The following is a 16255-nucleotide window of genomic DNA, read 5'->3' as shown; positions in this document are numbered from 1 at the left end:
AAATTTTTGACCCTTTTTCAGAAATCGTGCATGATAAGAAAAGAAAAATATTTAGACACGGTTACACTTGCACAGAACTGCATTGGTAGTGTTCACAGAACTGACATAAACAAACACAAGCTAAAAATTAATCAAGATTCACGAAAACCGCAGATCATTCTGAATAATCGAAAAGTTCAAACGAAAATAACCATTTTTATCGAGTTGGTTCACATACAAGTACCGGAATAATGTTCAAATTCTTCAAGGACATCGATTTCTCCGGATACACCTTACTGGTTCCCAGTGTCAGTGTCGGAAATGTTGCTCAGTTGGCCACCGATCTGCTCATCGAAACACTAAAACTGGAAAAGATTGGTCTTCTATGGCACCCGGCACTGATTCCGATTGTTGGTCCGCCGGCTTACGATCACGATAAAGATCAGACCACCACCACCGCAGAATTGTACGTGTCCGAGAAGCACAAACTATTGGTTCTGCAGATCCGGGCTCCCCTGGTGGGAGCTCTGCAGTCGGAATTCCTGGACAAGCTAACCGATTTCATCCGGGATCGACAACTGGTGGAGGTTATCATCCTAAGCAGCAGCTTTGCCCATGAAAATCATCAAGTTGGGTCGCGCCCGTACAAGTATCTGGCAAACGAACGATTTCAGTCCGTGTATTCCGAAACACTAAAAGAGCTTCAGTGGACACCGTTGGACGGAAATGTGATCCACGGGGGAGGCTTTGCAGGTAAACTGCTGAGTGCTTGCACCGGAAAGGAAGTGGCAGGTTTCATTTTGTTCATGTACGTGTCCGAGGGTGACAACACGGCCGACGCCGTGCAATTGGTGTCTTTGGTTGATCATCTAAAGAAACCGTTGCTTCCGAGGGAGGAGGATGGCGAGAAGATAAAATTGGCGATTCCGAGCTCATGGAAGTATCTTTTCGGAAATGCGGCTCCAGTCAACGTGTATTAATGGGAAGATAAACGGTAATTATAATATTTTATAAAACAATTTTTTTTTGAATAATTTGAAGAAGCCTTAAATAAAAGATAATACATCGTCAAACATGATAGTTTTGAACAACTTTGGGTTCTGGAGACGAGCCAGCCTAGGGCTGAAAGTCTCCTTAATAAAAACACAAAAAAAACTTTGGGTTTTGGCTTTGAGTTTGGATGATTTTATTATGTTTTTTTTGTTTGCGTAAAAGTGGAAAACTTCTAGAAGGTCCGCGTACACCTTCACGACGAAAGCTCTATTTGCAGTAGACTCATATTTTCAAGAGATTTCCATTTCCAGGGTAGGACGGGGTAAGATGAGCACCATAAAGATGATACCTGTAGTAAGTAACGCAAGACAGTCGTTCGTTCCCTTGCCTCTGCGGAATCCAAAGTGAGTATCTGATAGAAAGCCATTTGATTCGACCCATCTGTCGAGCCGATTGAGAATCATCTTCACTAACAGCTTCCGTATACAAGACAACATCACGATTGGACGGTACGAGTTATGATCTGAAGCAGGTTCTCTGGTTTCTTGATAGCGATCTCCCAGCAGAACGTGGAACGTTATAGACGGAAGCGGAGACAGCAGCCCCGCCTTTTTCAGGAGAAGAAACGACGCCCGGAAGAAGCGGAGTGCGAGGAGATGGAACAACTGTGCCGTTCTCAAGAAACACGCAAGTTCTATCAGAAGCTCAACGCATCCCGCAAAGGCTTCGTGCCGCGAGCCGAAATGTACCGGGATAAGGATGGGAGCATCTTGACGGACGAACGTGTGGTGATCGAAAGGTGGAAGCAGCACTACGAGGAACATTTGAATGGCGCTCAGAGTACAGGCAGTGAAAGTCAAGGCAGCGGAGGAGATGACCACGTCAGTCCAGCAGACGATGGAAGCCAACCAGCCCCCACCTTGAGGGAAGTTAAGGATGCCATCCAACAGCTAAAGACCAATAAAACAGCTGGTAAGGATGGTATCGGAGCTGAGCTCATCCAGATGGACCCGGAAATGCTAGCCACTTGCCTGCACAAATTGATAGTCAAAATCTAGGAAACTGAACAGCTACCAAAGGAGTGGAACGAAGGGGTTATATGCCCCATCTACAAAAAAGGCGACAAGCTGGAGTGTGAGAACTTTCGAGCGATCACCATCCTTAATGCCGCCTACAAAGTGATATCCCAGATCATCTTCCGTCGTCTGTCACCATTACTGAATGAGTTCGTGGAAAGTTATCAAGCCGGCTTCGTTGACGGCCGCTCGACAACGGACCAGATCTTTACTGTACGGCAAATCCTTCAAAAAATACCGTGAATATCAGGTCCCAACGCACCATCTGTTCATTGATTTCAAAGCGGCATACCACAGTATAGACCGCGTAGAGCTATGGAAAATTATGGACGAGGACAGCTTCCCTGGGAAGCTTACCAGACTGATCAAAGCAGGGGGCAGCAGGGACTTTGTCCAAGGGCTTGACGACCCCTCCCCATGGCCACTGCGAGTTAGACCGGGACCATCGTCCCTAACCCCTAATCCCAAGGCGTCAAGCGACCCGTGCCGAGGGGATGCATGGCCAGGGGGGTGAATAATAAACTAGGCCTTTAACGGAGCCTGTGGGGTACCTGGGCACCCTCCACAGTAATTGTCCCTTACCGCGTCATGCTGGGCTCTGGCGTGGTGGACCTCTTTTCCCGAGCAACTCGTGGGACCAAAATGGAAAACCAAGTCAATTCTTCAATTGGTGGTAGTAGTGTAGGCGACAACCCCTTCGCAAGAGGTGGGTTGTTCAGGTCTCCGCCTAGGAGGCCAGAGGCAATAGTCGGCAGCTCAGTGCGCAGCGCCAGCGTGGGTCACTCAACCTTCCTCTCGGCTAGAAAAACGCCGGTAGGCGTTATTGACGGCCCATGGCTTGTGGAGGCGATGAACCGCAAACGCGATGGGCTTTCGGCCTTCGAGGTGGCGACGGAACAGCTGGACGCCATCATCAACTTTGCGTCATCGAAGCATAATATCAGTAAGGACCTCAAGAGGAGCTTGCTGAAACTTCGAAAGTCGATGTTGGACGCCAAGCTGGAAACGGCGGTCGGGACGGCCAAGTGCGAACCCGTGAAATCCATGGAGTCGAGGTCTACCCAGACTGAGGCCCAAGGATTCGCGGACTCTGGCAAGGTCGAATCGACCGAAGCCGTGCCAGCGAAGACGGTGGTACCAAAGTCTACCCAGACTGAGGCTCAAGTATTTGCGAGTACGTCGGGGGTGACTGCTCCAACGGAGCAGACACAAAAACGGGGGAGACAGTCTCCAGGGGCTGGGAAGCTGAACCCCGGCCAGGTACCTCCAAAACCGGGGGAGGAAGGACCTGGAAAGGTCCGTCCACTCAGGAAAGACGGTGGTAAGAGGTTACGGCAGGCTGAAAGTTCTCAGCCGCACCAGACCAGGGAAATAGAGGGGGATGACGCCTCCTGGACCCTGGTCAAGAACAAGAGGAAACCGAAGACGTCAAGGGCCGAAAAGAAGGCCTAGGCGAATGAGGGTAGCAAGAAGTCTAGGGTAGGCGCCAATCGCTCCAGGGGCGATGCCCTAGTCATCACGGCGGACGAAGCTAAGTACTCGGATGTTTTGAAGGCGATGAGGAGTGACGTCAAGGTCGGTGAACTCGGCGCCGACGTACGTCGAATAAGACGTACTCGGATGGGCGAGATGATCCTCGAGCTAAAGCGGAGCGTCTCGCAAAAGGGCGCCGCCTACAAGAAGTTGGCGGAGGAAGTCCTAGGCGAGACGGTCAAGGTGAGGGCACTCACGACGGAGGTGAATCTAAGGGTTAAAGATCTGGACGAGATCACCGAAGTCGAAGAGCTCGTCACGGCACTGCGGCGACAGTGCGAAGTGGAGGCGTCCACCGCAGCCGTTCGGCTACGGAAAGGTCCGGCAGGGACACAGGTAGCATTGGTTCGGCTACCTGCAGCGGACGCCTCCAAGGTAGTCAAGTTAGGGAGCGTCAAGGTGGGGTGGTCGGTATGCCCTGTGGGCATATACGAGCAACCCGAAGTTTGCTTCAAGTGCCTGGAACCGGGGCACAAGCAATGGGACTGCAAAGGCCCTGACAGAAGCAATCTCTGCCGACGCTGCGGATTACAGGGACATAAGGCACAATGCTGCACGAACCCTCCCAATTGTTTGATTTGGTCCAGCAAAGCTGTGCTGCAAAATCACAGTGCAGGTAACGCAGCTGGCTTGCTCAGCCTCGCCCGAGTGTTTGGTGTACGCAGGTTTAGAGGAAACGGCGGAACACGTGTTGTTCGTGTGCTCACGTTTTCGCGCAATGCGTGACCACATGCATGCCACATGTGGTCTGGACACTACCCCGGACAACCTAGTTCGGAGGATGTGTGAAGATGCAGTTGGCTGGAACGCCGTTTTATCGGCTATCGCCCAAATCGTCTCGGAACTACACAGAAGGTGGCGCGTGGACTCAAGGATGGCTAGTTCAGGCGCAAATAAGAGGTGGTCCAAGGGATCGGAGTCGGCTTCATGGGTCATACCGGTGGTCATGCTCTGTGGTCGAACTCGATCCTTTTATCGAACAAGTGACCGCGCGAAGAACAACATGGTATCGTCGCTTTCACGGCGTCGGTCAACCGGGCGGGTTCTGAGCCCGAGGACGGAAAGGGGTCCTCGTAAAGGTTGGGGCAGGCGTAGGCACCGCGTCGGCAAGTCCCTCTGTGTGCTGGCGAATAGGCCCTATCGCAGAAAGGTCAATTTGGGGTGCACGCGGCATCATCATTCTTGATACCAGTCGTGCAGAGGGAAGCAGGCGCGAAGTCGACCCTGCCCGCCTTCCGAGGACATAGGGCGTGGTAAGGCCACCTGGAAAGCCGGCAACGCGCTGGCACGAGACCATGGTGTTCTTCTAAAAAAGCGAGTTACGATCTTCGGTGCTGCAAGGACACGCAGCTAACCTCGAGGGTGCGTTGTGCACTGGCCCTCCTTTGAAGCATTACTTTCTGGTTGTACCGAAGGGACGATGGGCTTGGCGGCAATGGAAACGATTTAGCGGGTCTGGGATGTAGTCCTGCCTCCCTCGTTTGCTGTTGGAGGTGATCCCTAACCCCGCACTTCCTGGACAACCCAGGATGTCTGTTTTGAGTATTGAAACTACCGTAAGACTTGGTGAGACACCGTGATATTTCGTCGGATCGGAGTAACGTACTGCTTGAAGTTTTCGATTAGACTAAATCCATGGTTTTATTACACCTGTATTTATCTCCGAACGGCCGACTCACGACCCATACATTAACTTGTCGTTTAACGACATCTTCGGGTTTTCGCCCGTTCACTTACACGCTAAAGGTATACTCCACAGTTCTCTTTCCTTAGAAATTTTGTTTTAATGCTTAAACTTAAAAATTCATTCAATATTATATCATTCAGCTACTAAAAAAACAAATTCAGAACGTAGCTTACGATTACTGATCGTTGGGCTTTCCCCAACTTGAATAAACAAAATCATCTTCAATTTTAGCCTTTCTCAGTCTTTTCGATCGCCGTGGAGCTGATTCTCCCGACGTATGCATTTCATTTGTCAAATTTTCGACCGGGTGTTTACGCTTCCTTCGTCTCATCGTTTCGATTTCCGAAAATCCGTGGAATTCTTCACTTGTCGACCTCGACACCGGTTGTGACCTCTGTCGACCCCACTGAATGATCGGCCTGAGGGAATCGCCTTGCTCCTTAATCAAACGAAGCTGTCTTCGATGGGCCAGGGTTGGCACGCTTCCAATTAGAACCTGGAATGTATTACGAGATTTTCTTTTAATGTAATTGCCTTTAAGCCATTTCGCAGGATTGTGAGGATTATGGTTCTTATACCATATTTCATCACCTTCCCTCAGATCTTCGAAATCGTCCTCCAGGATTACCTGGGTATCATTCGAACGAGCATCCTCATGCATGGGAGCTAAACACTCATTTTTAGTATTTCTTTCCTTGCGTTTCAACTCCAACCAAACATCTTGATCCAGTTTTGCTTTATACTGCGATCTGGGATTTAGCAAATCCAAAATTGTTTTAGGTTTGTACGATAAAATCAATTGCGATGGAGAGTTACCATCCAGTCTCAAACAGTTATTTCTATAATTCATAAGGAACAAACTAACTTGGCTTTCCAAGTCAAGATGAGAAAACTCAGGATCTAACAGAAATTTCTTTAGAACATCCTTAACAGTTCTAACTAATCGTTCCGCTTGTCCATTACTGGAAGGGTTGTACGGCGGACTCTTCAAGACATTAATTCCCTGTTTTTTTAAAAAATTGGTAAAAGCTGACGAGTTAAATGGAGGGCCTCCGTCTGACACTAAGACGTCAGGCAACCCGAATCTTGCAAAAATAGCAACTAATTTCTTAAGGACTTTTCCACAATCCGTTCCATTTTTCATACAATCAAGCTCGACCCATTTTGAAAAACTATCTACTGTTAGAAGATATGTATGATGAGCAAAATAAAAAAAATCAATGTGAATCCTGCTGAATGGTCTTATGGTTGGTATCCATTTGGATTCTATTTTGGCTTTTGGAACGATCATCATGCTGTTGCATGCATCGCATTTAGTCACATACTTTTCTATGTCTGAATTAATACCATACCAGTAGACGCTTTGTCTAGCCAGGCGTTTCATCTTCACTACGCCGGCATGATTAGCATGCAGAAGTTTTAAAACTTTTCCCTTCATCGAGGCAGGAATCATCACCCTATTTTGATACAGCAGACAATCATCTACTATCTCTAGATCTTGCTGATTAGCATAAACATCCATAAACTGTCTATTCACCTTGGCGGGCCATCCTTTTTGAATGAACGATATTATTGATTGCAGAAATTCATCATCTTTTGTTTTACTCGCCACTTCTAAGTGATTCATAGGAAGCGCTTCGCTGAAATTTATACTGCTGACCAAATGATTGTCCAAGTTATCGGGAACTGCTCGATCTAATGGAAAACGCGAACAAAAATCTGCGTTTCCCATTTTCTGCGATGGTCTATATTGCACATCATATTCATAGATTGACATTTCCAATACGAATCTTTGCAATCTAGTTGCATAAATGGAGTGCTTTCCATTCTTCCCAAAAATGCCAACCAATGGCTTATGATCCGTATAGATTGAAAACTTTTTCCCAAATAGAAATTTATGAAACTTTTTCACTGTACATACTAAAGCAAGCGCTTCCAGGTGTAAAATTGGATAATTTTTCTGAGCTGAATTCAATGAAAATGATGTGAAATATATGGGCTTTCAATTCCGTCTATAATATGTGCCATTACACCTCCCAACCCATAACCGGATGCGTCAGATACAATTACAATTGGTTTGTTTGGGTCGTAAAATTCTAAAAATTGTGTTTCTGTTAACAGATTTTTACTACTTTCAAACGCTTTGTTACAATTCTCATTCCAAACGAATTTCACATCCGACTTCAATAATTGATATAAAAAATACATTTTCGACGATAACCGTGGTATGAATTTGTGATAATAATTAATTAAACCTAAAAACGATTTTAATTCCGTCACATTACGTGGTGCATTAGCCTGTTTTATAGTCGAGATTTTGTCGGGGCACGGTTTTAAACCTTTTTCGCTAATAACATGTCCCAAAAAACCAAGCTCAGTTACAAAAAACCTACATTTGTCCCAATTCACTTTTATGTTAGCGGCGTCCAATCTCTCTAAAACCGCCATCAATTTAACCTTACAATCGTTAAAACTTATGCCCGCTATCAAAACGTCATCCAAATAAACAGTTACATTTTCAATACCATTCAAAACTTGTTCCATAACTTGCTGAAATATTGAGGCGCTTGAGGATGCACCTTGGGGCAATCTATTGTATGTGAAGAGTCCTTTTAGTGTATTTACTACCATAAATTGCCTGGATCTGTCTGATAAGGACAATTGCGTATAAGCACCTTCAAGATCTAAAGAACAAAACACAGAGCAATTCGCTAATCCGGCGAAAACATCCTGGGCAGTTGGCAATGGGTATGTATTAGGTACTATGAATTTGTTTACTGAAACCTTACAGTCTATAACCAATCTAATCTCATTATTCTTTTTCATAACCACGATCACCGGAGATGCCCATTCGCTAGTTTTAATCGGTGTGATAACATTTTCACTTTCTAGTTTCGTCAAATATTCTAATACTTTATCCCTTAAACGATAAGGGACGTCATAAGCCTTTTTAAATACTGGTACCTCGGATTTTAAAACCAAATCCGCTTCATAGCCCCGGATCGGTGTGGTAAAATTTTTATGAAAAACATTTGAGTATTTACTCTTAATTTCATCAACTATTTCATGATTCGTCACAATACTAGTAGAAATTGAATTAACAAAAAAATTCCTCCAGTTTGGAAAAAAAACGTCAATCCAAGTTCTTCCTAAGAGTGGAATGAAATTGTTATTACAATTAAGTACAAGAAGAGTCAGTTTTCGTTCAATTCCTTTAAATTTAACCAAAACGTCGACTTCTCCTTCAACAATGAGGCTAGAACCATTTACAACAATTAATCTTTTCTGACATTTCATTAAATCTTTGGTAAAGTATTCAAAATATTGTTTCCTCCCTATTACTGTCACCGACGAACCACAATCCACTTCCATATCAAACGCTATATTGTCAATTTCAACATTTACGATACAGGGCTCACTTATTTTTCCAATAGATAACACGTGCATACATTCAAGAACAGTTTGCTCACCCTCTTCCTCGCTTTCGCTATTCGAATCCGTCCGCATCCTGTTGACCAGATCGCTCAGGTACTCGTCATTGTTTTGGCCCGAAACATTCGTATCCACCATGTTCACTGCGTCCCTCTGCATGTTTTTCAGCTTGAAACACTTCCGTTTTATGTGACCCTTTACTCCACAGAAATCGCAAATGAACTGCGAGTAATCTGGTCGATTCCGGAAGCGATTCCCTTCTACGTTGGCCTGACCACGATTTGGCCTTTCTTGGTCCGATCTGCCTCGCCATTGTCTGCTCCGCCATTGATCATTTTGATATGGTGAATACCCTAACCTATTCTTAACAGAACCTCTATTACGTTCGGCTCCTCCGCCACCCACCGTTGGTTTAGATGCTAACTCCAACGTGGCCGCTAATTTTTTGAATCTTGATCCAGACGAACCCCCCCTAGCATTTATGGCTGCTATATGCTCCATACAAGTTTTATTGGCACAATTCATATTTTTCGCATTATTTCTGGCTATTTCCCAAGTCGCAATCATTTTCTCTGCGCTATCTAAAGTAAGTTTTTCTTCATTCAAAAGTCTTTGTTGCAGTACCTTATCACGAATTCCCGCTACAATACGGTCTCTTATGGCCATATCTTTGAAAGTCTCAAAATTGCAAAATTCAGCCTGAAGTTTGACAGATAGGACGAAGTCCTCCAGAGATTCATCCGGCTGCTGTACTCTAATATTGAATTTAAGGCGTTGTACTAAATCAGACTCTGTTTTATCCAGTCGTGCTTTCAATTTTTTACCATTTCATCATAAGAAACTCCTGCTAGATCAGTATTAGGGTACAGTAGCTTCAGCTCCTTAAAAATAGTTGGACCACTCAAGGTAACAAAATGGTCTCTTTTAGCGTCCTCAGGAAGTTTATTTATGTTAAAGAAAAACCTAAGTCTGTCAACCCAGTCACTGAAGGAAGTACCTCTCCGGTAGGGTTCTAATGTAGTCGTTATATTAGATTGTGCCATGTCAAAAATATGTATAGATTTTCTTCTAACTTCAACCAATAACTTGATCAATAATCCACTCCAATCTACGATAGCAGTTGCGTCTTAGTAATAAAATGAATTGACTCACCAGAAAAAAAACTTCTCAGCATTCGCCGACTTCAATAGTTGCTCGTGATTATGCCCGTTAGCAACCACGCGAGTCGTGGGGTAATTACCCAGATGCGGACACGGAACAACTGGACCAATCCGGAAAGGTAAAAGCGATCTTCACGATAATGCCCTTCGACACCTTTGGAAAAAAAGAAAAAACTTTTAATAAACGTATAGAAAAATTCAATTATGTAATCCACTTTTCTTTTCAGGTTTTTATCCTATTGAATAATTCCAGTTCTTTGTCTGTTTAAGGAAGAGAAACAAACAATAGATCACATTAGCGTCCAAAATGGCGCTAGAAGAGATCACTTTTACTAAACAAAATGAGGAACTCTGTGATCTACCTAGTGCAACCGATTCTTTTCTCCTCGATATTGGCTCCACCGCGCGTCAACGATGGTCAATTAAATTCGCTGGAGGAGTCGCGCTGCTGTCCAATTGTCTCCTGTAGATAGCCGCACAATGTTTTATTTCGTCTTTATTCCTTTATCGCACTTTGGCTTGCAACGGGTTATACAATTGTACAGTGTTCACCAGAACAAGATTTTACTCTCAGCTAACACTTATAACCTTCTTTCAAAGCACTGTATGCCACTCAAGTCACTTTATCTCTCGTCGCCACTTTTTGAGTATTGAAACTACCGTAAGACTTGGTGAGACACCGTGATATTTCGTCGGATCGGAGTAACGTACTGCTTGAAGTTTTCGATTAGACTAAATCCATGGTTTTATTACACCTGTATTTATCTCCGAACGACCGACTCACGACCCATACATTAACTTGTCGTTTAACGACATCTTCGGGTTTTCGCCCGTTCACTTACACGCTAAAGGTATACTCCACAGTCTGTTGAGCAGATTCCCCCTCCATTGTTTAGGAAGAAAAAAAAACACACACACACAGGGGACAGCAAGGACTTGACGACCCCTCCCCATGGCCACTGCGAGTTAGGGGGCCTGTCTAGGATGTGGTGGGGTTTGACAGTGGGCTCTGTTGAACCTCTATAAAAAGCTGCATGTGTCTGCAAGCAGGCCCTATCACAGCGACCGTGCGCCGCTCAAAGCACACAAGCCCAACAGGTGTGCCAACCGGCACATCAGGATTCATACCAGTAAGATCCTGATTATGGTATAGGCCTTTTCACGAGACGTTTAAAAACAGCTGATTTCATCGTCAATTGACAGTTCTTCTATGAAAGTGACAGCTTCGGACTTGCAGGCCTGTTCAGCGGTTGTAAACAAGTGCAGTCTCGGCAGTGTCACATGAAAAGGCCTATACTGGTCACGGCAAACGACATTGGACGATTCTCGGTTATGGATAGGACTAGGCGTATATGGGCTGACAGTCGAGCTATTCTGTTTCCTGAGTAAAAAATCAGAAGGGTTATGTACAAGACACAACCGCCCAACGTAAACTACGTAAGGCAGTTTTGTTCATTAAGGATTGTTGTGCCATCATGAATGAATATTTTTAGAAAATTTATTTGATTACTTATGTCACTGGTTTCGAACAAAACTAGCGTATCTTAAGATATGAAAATTGTTGGATACGACAATTGTTTTTAAAATTTACTATGAAAACCCAAATTTATTCCTCAGTGAATGCCTTTCTTGGATCCGAATTGCCTACATTTGGGTTTTGAAGCATTTGATGAAATATTTCAATAGAAGAAGCTCTAGGGAAGCATCCTCTTTTCCGTTTGCAACATTTGTTATTCAGAAATATTCCAATCATTGGCATATCTTGTTTTTCGTGCATCACTAGAAATCATAAAACGTCAATCATGTACCAAAACCAAGTCAAATTCCATCAGAATCATGGCCAAGAGATTTGCTAATGATACGAATCGCAATTTGCATCATTGCATGAAATTTACGGGTTCTTCATTGTTGAATGCATTGAATTAACTGATTTTCGTCTAAAACAATGGCTAATAATTGCATATATAAACAAAACATACGCCTCGATTGCGTTTTGACGCTTTTTACGAAATAATTTTTCGGGGAGTAAGCGAAGCGATGCGATTCTGGCCGAGAAACTCAAGCGCGATGCTCCCCCTACAGAATCGCAGGCGAGTTAGCTTCAGATTTAAGTATAATTCTACCAACACTGAAAGTCACCATGGATAAAATATTCGTGCAACCATTTTATTAATATCATTGCAAGACTTTTGAATCAGGGAGCAAGAAGGTGATATCTCTATTGTAACTCATATAGCCCGTTTCAAGAACGTATGCGTTCCGAAGCTTTTGTCGTGTACAATAAGTACCGCATGTACCCACGTACCCACGTATTATAAAAATATCTTAAGTGCATTCACACTTCCTGAATCAAAGTTAAATCTTTCTGATTCAGTCGCGCATTTATTCGGACAAAATATTATTAGGCCGATATAAATATTTTTTTAAATAAGGGAACTGTTCCATTTTCCATCATACTGAACATATATTCATCTCATCGCAAAACAAAGAAATACAGCACCAATCTCGTCGCTTCTTTTTGCTAACACGCGTGCTTACTGTTGTAAAAAATCACAAAAATAAGAAACAAACCAAATTCCTTCTCAATGCTTTGTTTTTGATGGGATGGAAATAGGAGCTATGGGATGAAGTGTCGAACCGTTCCCCTATGTCTCCCCTCCCCTTCGGATTGTTTTGCTCAAAAATACCAATTTGAGGGGCAACAAAAAAAAATTCCGGTAAATTTTGAGAACTACTAGGTTCCATACTAGGCCCAACGCTGTGGAACATTATGTACAATGGAGTTCTAAAACTGAAGTTGCCCAAAGGCGGAAGATCTTCGGATTCGCGGACGATGTCGTCCTTACAATAACCGGAGAGTCGTTGGAAGAAGTAGAAATGCTGGTGGCGGAAACGACCGACGCAGTTGAAAACTGGATGAACGGAGTCAATCTGCAGCTAGCTCACCACAAAACAGAAGTGATGCTGGTTAGCAACTGCCGAGAGATCCAGCGGATGCAGATTACCGTAGGAGGGCACAACATACCGTCCGTGCGGGCTTTGAGGCATCTAGGAGTAATGATCGACGACCGGTTGAATTTCAACACCCATGTGGACTATTCCTGCGAAAAGGCGGCTAAAATGGTCAGTGCGTTTGCCAGGATCACGCCGAACGTGGGTGTTCCTAAAAGCAGCAGTAGACGTCTCAGTATCAGTATCATCCTCGATACTGAGGTACGGAGCTCCAGCCTAGGGCTCAAGACGAAACGTAACCGCAGAAAGTTGAACAGCGTGTTTCGCCTAATGGCCGTTCGAGACGCAAGTGCGTACCGAACCATTACGTCGGAGGCAGTTTGCGTTATCGCAGGGATGATTCCAATCTGCATAACCCTAGCAGAGGATATCGAGTGGTACCAACGGAGGGATATCAGAAATGTGAGGAAGGCGGTGAGACTGGACTTTATGGTGACTTACACAGTTCCTGTCCGGACACGGTTGTTTCCGCCACTATCTTCACCGGTGTGGCCATGCGTCATCGCCATTCTGTCCGGCGTGTATTAACATACAGGAGACTCCAGAGCACTTGGTATTCGATTGCCCGAGGTTTGCGGAAGCACGTAGAGGAATGCCTGCCCTAAGGGCGGACAACATCGCAGAGCGAATGTGTCACGATGAAGGTACGTGGAATGGGGTAAGTTGAGTCGTGACGCAAATACTGTCTGAGCTACAGCGTAGATGGAGAAGGGACCAGCAAATAAACGTCGGTTCGGAGGGAAATCCAGCACAGTGAGCAGTGTTTGGTCTCGAGTCGTCGGGGCGCCAGCGAACCGGAAGTCTTCTGCCAACCGGAATCGTCGGACCGACCTCGGCACTTGAAACACAAACCTGCTGAAGAAAGAAGAAGGAAGTGTCTCGGGTATGTAGGGCATCGCCAGTGCGGACGTCATCCACCACCGGAACTGTCGGATCACCTCTGCAACCCGAAGACGAAGTCGGTGCAATGCGCGAAAGCGTCCCCTGCGATAGTCGCCGGTAGTCATCAGTGCGGAAGTTTCCTTCACCGGGACTGGTGGACCACTCTCGACGCCGGGGGAAGACAGGAGGATTCGAGTGAGGAAGTTTGTGGCACAACCGCCGAGGGATTGAGACAACGTAGCAGTGGATCTCAGCAAGCCAGTCGGCGAACTAGCCTAAGCTAGGGGCCGGATTTTTAGAAGAAGTGCATGAGCACAGACCTCCAACCACCCCCCCCCCTTGTCGCAGCATCCCTTGGTCCCGGGGGGATCGAGGCAAGGAGGATAAGGGACCCGGTTTATCCGGGGAGACACATCAGGTCAGGTCGGGAGGATCCCATCCCTGTTCGCCTTCGAGCATAGTGTGGATGCTCGAGGTGTCTGTCGCGCAGATTTTTCCAAAGCCTTAAACCCTTGTAAAAAAACACACACACACCCACACATACACACACAGACATCACCTCAATTCGTCGAGCTGAGTCGATCGGTATATAACACTATGGGTCTCCGGGCCTTCTATAAAAAGTTTGTTTTTGGTGCGATCATATAGCCTTTACTTATACTTAGTATACGAGAAAGGCAAAACAAAGAATTTTGTGAAGCTCCATGCAAAAAGTTATGTGTTCTTGCATCTTCCGCGTTTCTAGTGTTATATCTATGAATGTCAATTCGATCACACAAATATCGAGGCAGTAAACTATTTACTACTTTAAAAATGAACACCATTGTTAAATACACAAATCTTTGCTTCAACGAGAGCCGCTGCAATGCATCCAACAAAAAAGTTGAGGAAGTGAATCTGTTACATCTTAAAATCAAACGCATAATCTTATTCTGCAAGCGCTGCAATCTCGATATTTGTGTTTGATTTGCTAAAAACAAAATGGAAGGGCAAGTGAGGTGAGAAGATTGATTTGTACAACTGTATTTTACTAGCTGTATTTAATTCGTTTTTCAGTCGACATAGGATGCCATACTTCTTGGCTATTTTCTTGATGACATTGTCAATATGTTGGTCAAATTTCAATTTATCATCAATAATCACGCCAAAATATTTAATTTCCGTACGCGATCAAGTGTCTCGTCATCAATTTTCACAGAGACATTATCAATTGAACGATTTCGCGAAATAACCATATACTTTGTTTTACTAATATTCAATTTTAACTGTTTGTACTTCAACCATCTACTTAAAGAATGCAAATCTTCATTCAAGTGCTCAATCGCTTCCTCCAGATTTTGAGCTGCAATGAATATTACAGTATCATCAGCAAACAAATTAATATCACAATAACGTAAGACCCGTCGCATGTCATTAATGTACATAATGAACAAAAGTAGGTGTGATTCTGGAAGGTGTGATTAGAGTAGGTGTGAGTAGGTGTGATTCTGAACAGGCTATGCAGCGTAACCCAGTGTTGTAAACTGCATTGTGACTCGATCGGGTGAGCGATGGTTTCTTCGATGATTCTCTTTTCTCGGAAGGTTTCAGCGGAAGGGTTCCAAGATTCTTGATCCTGGTCTGCAGAAAGTCGATCAAATCCTTCACCTTATCCTGCTCCTTTGTAGCAGAATTCTTCTCCCAACAGCGCCTTGTGGTTGGGTCCAATCGGGAGCACATGATTTCCACCAACAGCAAGTCCTTGTAATTGAACATTGACTCTGATCACTACCTCGTTGTCAGTAAAATTCGATCACGGTTGTCAACTGTATCGAACGAGAGATCACAGCGAACGATGCGTTACAATATCCAGCGATTGTCGGCGGAAGGAGTATCGCCTGAGTACCGCCAGAAGCTCGACGAACGGATAAGTGCAATCAACGTTAGCGACAACATCAATGATCTATGGGAGTCGATCCATGGAGCGGTGAGCACAACAGCACGAGAAGTGGTAGGCACTGCACAGAGGCGACCCAAGACGGGTTGGTTCGATGTGGAGTGTAAGAGAGTGACAGACGAGAAGAACGTTGCCAGAAGCCGGATGTTGGTGTCAGGTACCCGATCGAATAGAGATCGGTACAAGGAAGCAAGAGCAGCCGAAAACGAACCCACCGCAGGAAGAAAAAGAGTACGAAGAACAAGTTATTAGTGAGGCGCAGGAAAAAATGGAGCAGAACGATATGCGGAGGTTTTATGAGTCTGTCAATGGCATGCGGAGAAAGACAGCGCCATCTCCCGTCATGTGCAACGACCATCAAGGGAATTTGCTGACAGATAAAACTGAAGTGGCTACCAGGTGGAAGCAACACTTCGAGACTTTGTTGAATGGAGGAAGTGACGGTGCATCGGTGAACAGAATAAATATTAGCGACGATGGACAAGCTGTGGAGTCACCTACACTAGATGAGGTTAAAAAAGCTGTCAAAGAGCTGAAAAACAATAAGGCTGCGGGGAAGGACCAG

At 44.9% G+C, this 16255-nt stretch overlaps 2 protein-coding genes across 4 annotated transcripts; one reads left to right on the top strand and one right to left on the bottom strand.

Moving 5' to 3' along the window:
- Positions 1–90: 90 nt before the first annotated feature.
- LOC134225212 (proteasome assembly chaperone 2) lies at positions 91–988 on the top strand. The gene has a single exon (XM_062705086.1). It carries the CDS (start codon positions 231–233, stop codon positions 957–959), a length of 729 nt encoding a protein of 242 aa, XP_062561070.1. The 5' UTR covers positions 91–230; the 3' UTR covers positions 960–988.
- A 4195-nt stretch (positions 989–5183) lies between these two features.
- LOC134220258 (uncharacterized protein K02A2.6-like) lies at positions 5184–10675 on the bottom strand. 3 transcript variants are annotated; one of them, XR_009981820.1, is made up of 3 exons: positions 10223–10675; positions 9853–10014; positions 5184–5764 (listed from the first exon to the last, which is right to left on the bottom strand). XR_009981820.1 is itself a non-coding variant. In XM_062699260.1 (3 exons), the coding sequence occupies exons 2-3, from the start codon at positions 9364–9366 to the stop codon at positions 5709–5711; spliced, it is 684 nt and encodes a 227-aa protein (XP_062555244.1). In that variant the 5' UTR covers positions 9367–10014; positions 10223–10675; the 3' UTR covers positions 5184–5708. The 3 variants fall into 3 exon arrangements, 2 of the variants coding, with proteins under 2 accessions (XP_062555244.1, XP_062555243.1); XM_062699260.1 differs by having other exon boundaries at positions 8739–10014; XM_062699259.1 differs by lacking the exon at positions 5184–5764 and having other exon boundaries at positions 6971–10014.
- Between the last annotated feature and the right edge of the window lie 5580 nt (positions 10676–16255).

This window comes from Armigeres subalbatus, chromosome 3 (assembly GCF_024139115.2).
Source record: "Armigeres subalbatus isolate Guangzhou_Male chromosome 3, GZ_Asu_2, whole genome shotgun sequence".
In the NCBI taxonomy this organism is placed as follows: domain Eukaryota; kingdom Metazoa; phylum Arthropoda; class Insecta; order Diptera; family Culicidae; genus Armigeres; species Armigeres subalbatus.
This window is presented reverse-complemented; position numbering and strand designations above follow the sequence as displayed.

Coding starts and splice junctions, on each gene's coding strand:
- LOC134225212 (XM_062705086.1), top strand. CDS start 231: ATGTTCAAATTCTTCAAGGACATCGATTTCTCCGGATACACCTTACTG.
- LOC134220258 (XM_062699259.1), bottom strand. CDS start 9,366: ATGGCCATAAGAGACCGTATTGTAGCGGGAATTCGTGATAAGGTACTG.